At 55.2% G+C, this 6,728-nt stretch overlaps 1 protein-coding gene across 1 annotated transcript in view; it reads right to left on the bottom strand.

The window, feature by feature from the left end:
- The window catches only part of LOC119705743 (hydrocephalus-inducing protein homolog), a 6,619-nt gene extending 2,312 nt beyond the window's left edge, over positions 1-4,307 (bottom strand). The window contains exons 1-6 of the mRNA XM_038148508.1: positions 4,270-4,307; positions 2,317-2,453; positions 1,559-1,680; positions 1,280-1,471; positions 685-911; positions 186-304 (exon numbers count right to left, since the gene is read on the bottom strand). Of these exons, the coding sequence (XP_038004436.1) occupies positions 186-304; positions 685-911; positions 1,280-1,471; positions 1,559-1,680; positions 2,317-2,425 (769 nt within the window). The 5' untranslated portion in view covers positions 2,426-2,453; positions 4,270-4,307. The remainder of the gene's footprint in view (positions 1-185; positions 305-684; positions 912-1,279; positions 1,472-1,558; positions 1,681-2,316; positions 2,454-4,269) is intronic.
- Positions 4,308-6,728: the final 2,421 nt, after the last annotated feature.

The raw sequence follows: 6,728 nt of genomic DNA, 5'->3' as shown, positions 1-6,728 counted from the left end.
ATCAGGCAAACACCAGCTCCAGGAGAGAGGCAAATGAGCTCTTGCTGGCAAGAAATAAGGGTCATCTTCTCTGCTTAGTGTTTGGCTCTGGTCCGAGCCAGACACAAGATGGTTACATTTCTTGAGCAATTAAAAGGTCCCTGGGACTGTGGCGGGCACAGAAGCACTTGTGTCCATGCTGGTACACGCTACCAGTTTCCGAGACCCAGCGGCCACAGGCAAACTACTTTTGGGAATGCTCCGTCCTTTAAGTTGAATCCCCAGCTGCACGGCAATGTGCAGGCAGGCCAGAGCCCAGGGACTGCTGGCAGCACACCACTACAGGTGACAGTCACTACAGGTGACTGTCCTGCCGTGCCCAGGAAGGCGGGGGGTGGCTGTCTGGTCTGTCAGTCCTGCAGCAGGATGAGCCTAGACTGGCCATTCCAGGATTATCCTCTGCGCGTGGGCAGCTGCTCTGCACCGAGTGTCACAGCTGCAAATACAGCCAGGCAAGGGGGAGGCTGAGGGGAGTTGGGCACATCCCCTCATGTGCCGAGAGGCAGCCTCAGAGCCCTGGTGCTCTCTGTGCAAGATCCCTGTGGGCATTTCAAAGCACATCTCATGGGAGTGCTCTCTGGGGTGAACTGAGCCACACAGAGTACGGGGCTTGCAGAAAGCTCCCTGTGAAGGCAGAGCTCCTACCACACTCTCTGCACCAGGCCCTCGTTTCCAGATAGCCCTGACAGGCCTCCTGGGCTGACACCTGCCAATCTCACCTCCTCCTTGGGTGTAAACTGGATTTGCAAGTTCTGCCACTTTCCTGGTCCAAGGGTTCCTTTGGAGGGCGTCACTTCAAAGGGACAGGGCTCATCCTCTGGTGCCTGCATCTTCTGACGTACAGCTGGTGTCACATATTTCAGGTGATCTTTCTGGGCACAGAAACCAATCACATGAGATCTCCTCATGCTCTGAGACACTGACACGGTGCTGAGAGCACCCACAGCCAAACCAAGTGCAGCCCCAAAGCCCAGAGCTGGAGGGAAGCCCTGTAGACAGGGCAGGCAGATAGGGAACTGCTGTCCTCAGAGGAGGAGAAAGAATGGGTGAAGAGGGCAGAAAAGCAAAGCATCAGCCAATGGAAAAGGTCCAGGCAAACCAGCCTTGATCTAGACTCTCAGAAGGTTCCTCAAACACGCTGTGGACCCAAGTGCTCAGGCAGCCACAGGAGCAGAAAGGGCAAGAGTCACCAAGAAAACCCAACCAAGAAGTTACGTGTTCAATGTTGCCTGTGCTTTACCTTCACAACAGGCTTGCTGGCAGTAATGAACCATCGGCAGGGTACTCGGAACCGGTTGTGGAGTCGGATGGTCTCAACCTGGCAGTGCCCAACGAGGATGTCAGAGAACTGCAGTCTGTTCTTGGAGAGGTCGAGCGACAGTTCCAAAACAGTGGCATGGAGGCGGACGTTGTACACAGGGCCTTCTGTCACCTGGAGGAGGACAGAGAATTCAGCGGAGGGTGCAGGTGACATCTGCTGCTGTGCCCAGCCTGCTGCCTGCCCCAAGAGCTGTGGTACCTCTATGGGCAGCACCACTTCCACATCACCCTGTGGCTTGTGGGCACTTTCAAAGCGCACGTCAAACTCCAGGGTGTGGTTGGGGGGCAGGCCATTCATCTGGTCCAGGTCCACGCTGAAACCTTGAAGAGATGAACACAAAGCAGCTGAGACACACACAAAACACAAAATATGTCATAAGCACGTTAAGGCCTTACAGGTGTCCTGGCTGGGAGGCCTGGGAAAAGCCCCACGCCGTGCTGTGACCTGGACAAAAACTTAAGAGTGCGCCTGAACACCCCTCAGGCACAGTGAGCCACTGTGATGGAAGCACAGCCTTGCCTCAAGGCCTCTTTTGGAAGCCTCTTTTGATCCACCAGGGGATCTCACAGGCTGCTTCCTCAATAAAGGCTGAATACAGGTGCTGTGGCAGTGTGAACTCCAAACAAAGCACTTCCAAAACACAGCAGACCCCGCTGGTTGGCAAAACAAGCCCAGAGAGTGCCCAAAGAAACTTGCTGCCCGTGGGAGCCAAGGGTGGAAGATGCTGAGAGGGGACCAGGGTGATGAGCCCATTGGCCCCTGCACTGAAGCATTAGGGCAGCCACAGGCAGGCCAGGTCCCCGGGCATGGCTGGCCAGGAGAGTTCTGCCTCTACAGCTCCCAGCAGAGGCACTGAGAAGAAAAAGCTCAGGAACCTCCCCAGGTTCAGGGGCTTAAGCTAATCTGTCTGAGACCACTCCTTCAAGGCCACAGGAAGTGTCTCCAGCACTGCTTACCTGTGTCCTGCAGGACAGATACATCGACCTGGAAGGACGCATGGATCTGCCCAGGGTTGCTGATCTTCAGAGTGTGTGTCTCAGTGTAACCCTTAAGGACAGGGCCCATGTCCAGGACATACTGGGGCAGCTCAACTCTGCAAGGAGTAAGGACAGGCCTTAAACCACAGCCTGGCTACACATCCAAGGGGACAGAGGATACAAATAAAGTGCCATTTCTTTATTCACTGCTGTAAAAACTCAGCTCAAGCCCATGAAACCCATGGCCTGACCACCTGGCAATGACTTTGGGAAGTCAGGAGGAGTGCAGGTCCTAGGTTTTATCAGCTACTAATGATACCTGAAAATAAAATTAGTTTAAAATGGACACTGGCCACAGCTCGTCTGCCATGAAAAGCCAGTATAGGTGAGTCCACTGGGCCTCCTCTGGTCTCAATGGAACTGCCTAGCCTGGTGTACAGCCTGAGCCTGAAATTGCTTTGGGGTCTAGGAATAAGGTTTGCCTGCACAGGAAATCTTCATTGCTCTGCAACCAGATCACATGAGCCGCTCTGCAGAGCATCTTCTTCCTGAATTGAAGCCTCCCGTGCTTGTGCTGCATCATGATGGTGCAAAGGGATGGACCAAGCCACCTAGATAAGCTCTGCCACCCCACCAGGATTCAAGCCATCTGATGTTGGGTTTTAAAGGGTTTGCTGACATGTGCAGTTCCCCTCTCCTTTTGTTTCGTGTCACAGCTGCACAGCTGTTACTGGAACCAAGACATCAGCTGGGAGTTGTCTCTTTCAGAGCTGTCAGCAGGGACAGAATTTATGCTGTCTGGAAGGGCTTGAAGGTCTGCACAGGATCCCCCAGCTCTAGGGACAGAACCCCACGCCTGTGGGGAGCTGAGCAGTCCAAAGCTCAGCGTGGTGCTGGGGAAGGGAGGACACTCCACGGCTCACATGCAGCGAGTCACAGCCACTGGGACCAGACCCTTTCTGGAGTCCAGGCTATTCCCAGCTCTGCAGACACAAGGAGCTCTCAGGAGAAGGGGATTTGGCTGGGTGTTCCCCACGGGGCACCTGGAGATGGGGATGGGAGTCCTACTCACTTGACAAGACCCTGGCACAGCTCCTTGTCAGGGAAGCTGCTCTTCAGGGGACAGGATGTGAGCTTTTGCTGCAGCTCCAGAGCAGCCTTCTCTATCAGCATCCTCATCATCTTTACCTGCAGCTGAGTGTTTGACTGAGGAAAGGGAAGACAGTGGCTGGTTAGCAAAGGTCCTTCCCAAGGCCCAGCTTGCACCTGAGAAAGGATCCCACCCTGCTCTTGCTGGGAGGGGCTGTGGGGTCCTCCTGTCTGGCTGCTCAGTGTCTGTGACACCTCCTGCCCTCTTAGCCAGGACCTCATCTCCAGGGAAGTAACTCCAGCATCTTTGCCTGCCCAGACACTGTTAGCAAAGCTGATCTGGCCAGGCAGACAGACAAGCCAGGAACCTCCCAGAGCTCCAGATACTTGCCTGCCCCAGCCAGTACCAAGGCAGCTTGGACAGAAGCTGTCTTGAAAGGGAACTGGGACCAAGCTGGTGCCTCTTGGAGATGAGCACCAGCAGCACAGCCCTGGGCACAATCAGGCAGCTGCTGTTAAGGTCTGGAAATCTGGCAGGGCTTGGGTTGGGACCAATGAACTCCCCAGCAATGACCTGCATCTCCTTCAAATCACCATCAGCTCCATCCCTGGAGCATGGCCTTCAGGATCTCTCCCTGGGGCAGCCAGGAAACTGGTGCAGCCCCAGAGGAGACCATGGCCAGAGTGGCAGCCCTAGGGGCAATGCTGAGGGGACACTTGGTTCTAAGTGGGCAGGGAGGTCCCAAGTGTCATCAGGGAACCAGGAAGCTGCTGGGGGCTGCAAGGGGCTCAGGTGACATGGAGAGGGTGGCATGTGCCAAACGGGGCTGCAGCTGTTCTTACTACAATGCCAGAGTCAAGCACGCAGGGCTTCAGTTCCTGAGTCTTGGGATTCTGAATCTTCAAGGCCTGAGTTGTCGGGGTCTGAGACTTCAAGGTCTTGGTCTTCGGGCTCTGAGTCTTCTTCTGAACAAATGATTTATACCCCGGACTGTATAGTTGCCAGCGTGTTATGAGCCGTTTCAGTGTCTTCTCATATTTTTCATTTCCTGAAGGAAGAAAACATCCACAAAAAGAAGTGTGAGCAAAGTGCCAGTCCCATTTAAGCTGGGAAGTCCCTGCCTCCCAACACTGGTTTCTTCCAGAAAGAAATCCCTCAAGCCACCTATGGAAGGTGGATGCTGCTGTTCCTCTCTTAATCTCATCCCTTGCAATGTCACACAAATCCAACCCTGCCAGAAGCCCTGCCAGCCTCTCTTACAGCTTTCCCAAGCCTTTCACTCTAGCCATCATCCTTCAGGACCCTGCCAGATGTGCTGGCAGGCTCTGCAGGATGGTTCCTGGGACAAAGTCCACATGGGATCCTCTGCTCAAGACTCGTGAAGCAACCAGAGGGCTTGACTTGGTCTGGGAGTCCTGCAACCCTCCAGGCTTGGTGGAGGTTGGCATGAGCTGCCCTGCGGGCATATGGTAGGGAACAAAACCAGAGGGGCCCTTGCTGGGGGCAGACAGGCAGTGCCCACCTTTGATGTTCCAGGGCAGGTTCACACTGATCATGGGAAAGGATGCTTCTCCTTTCAGGCAGATATTTTCTGGGTCCAGGTCACCCACTTTAAGCTGGTAAGTTCTGCTGAAGGCTCCTGGGAATCCCGGCATGTAAGAGAATTTCAGCACTTGCTTCTTGCCAGGTGCAATGGAGCCCTGCAGGGATGGGAGAAGAGGGAGGGAATGCATCAGAGTGTTTGATGGGGGACGGCTCAGGGGACAGACAGGCTGAGGAGACAGGTTCTCATCTAGCAGAAACCATCAGACCACATCACCTTCATGATAAATATATTACAGTATTGGATTTCACAATTGTTAGAGTAAATACTATGTGTTTTATAATGATGACTTTTGTAAAAGAAGTTTTGCTAAAGTTTAAAGTTTTTTAAATGAGAATGTTGTGCTGCGATACCAATGTTGGTGAAGAGTTGTAATATTCAATTTAACCAATGAAGGACTGGAAACCTGTTGAATATGCTAAAAAGCAAGCAAGCGACCTCCCCCTCGGAGGTGGGCAGACCCCAAAGCCAGGAAAGATTTTGCCCGTCTGAGCAAAAACGTCCTAAACGGGCTGAGTTATGGGAGGAATCTCAACATATAATAGCAGTTAACACTGCCGGTTTTTCCCCGCCAGTTTTGTCTTTTTGTCGGGCTGGGAGCGCCCGCAGGGTCCGGCTCCCTGCAGAGCCACTTCTTCCCTGTCTGTGTACGCTGCTGTCGCCGCTTCCCCGCTCGCTCCGCCGCTTCCCCGAGGGAGCAGCCGCCGCGGCCCGACCGTGACAAGCCGCGGCTGCTGAGCCCGGCCCGGCCCGGCCCGGCCCGCGGCACGGCCGGCGCTGCTGCGGGCAGATGGAGCCCGGCCCGGCCCGGCCCGGCCCGGCCCGCGGCACGGCCGGCGCTGCTGCCGGATCCAGCCCCCCTGGCTGCGGCTGGCAGCACACTTGCTCCGTCTGCCGAGCAGGACCCGACACGGCGGCCGAGGCTTCCAGCGGTAGCGCTCTGTCCCTGTCCTCTGTTGCGCTCTCCGCTTCTCATTCTCTCTCTGCTGTCTTTTCTATCCCTCTCTGGTCGGGACCGTGCCCTTTCTTTATCAATAAAGAGTTTTCTGATACAATACTTGCTGCGTTTGTGCCTTATTTTCGTCCGAGAAATCGATCAAAAAGAATTCTCCCCTACTCCCCTTCCAGCAGGACAGGGCAGCGGCCCACACACCTGCGCCTCCCGCCGGTGCCTGCCTTGGCAGCAGAGCCGCCCGCCAGCCAAGGCCGTGGGGGAGCCTGCCAGGAGAGCACTTGTTTGACCTTCTCTGGCCCCAGCAGAAATTGCTTACAGGCCCTGTCTCTCTCATGGCTGGGTTTGGGGTTTTCCCCTCCAACTTTTTTCTCCCTTCCCCCCCCTGCCCGCCCTCTTTTTTCCCTTTAACACTCTCCTGGGCCGCCTGACACAGGGCTGGGGTCAGTCGCTTGTGCTACTTACAGTGGTGGGCTTGACCAGAAACACACCAGGCAGATGCTGGTCTGCAGGGCTAGGCTTTAGCACCCACTTGAATTCAATCTTGCCAGTGTTCCCCAGGGTGACCTTGCTGTGATGAATTTCATTAAACATCTGGAGAGAAGGCACAGGAGCGGGAAGTTACAGACCCAGGCCTGCTGCTGGGAATCTCCTTCCTCTCTCCTGGGCTTGGAAGCAGACACATCTTGGGAGCAGGGACCAGGGAGGAGATAGGGGCACTTGGGAACCTGGGGAACCCCCAGGCA

The sequence above is a fragment of the Motacilla alba genome, chromosome 11 (assembly GCF_015832195.1).
Source record: "Motacilla alba alba isolate MOTALB_02 chromosome 11, Motacilla_alba_V1.0_pri, whole genome shotgun sequence".
NCBI classification, from domain to species: Eukaryota; Metazoa; Chordata; class Aves; order Passeriformes; family Motacillidae; genus Motacilla; species Motacilla alba.
The sequence above is the reverse complement of the archived record's forward strand: the minus strand, read 5'-3'. Positions and strand labels throughout refer to the sequence as shown.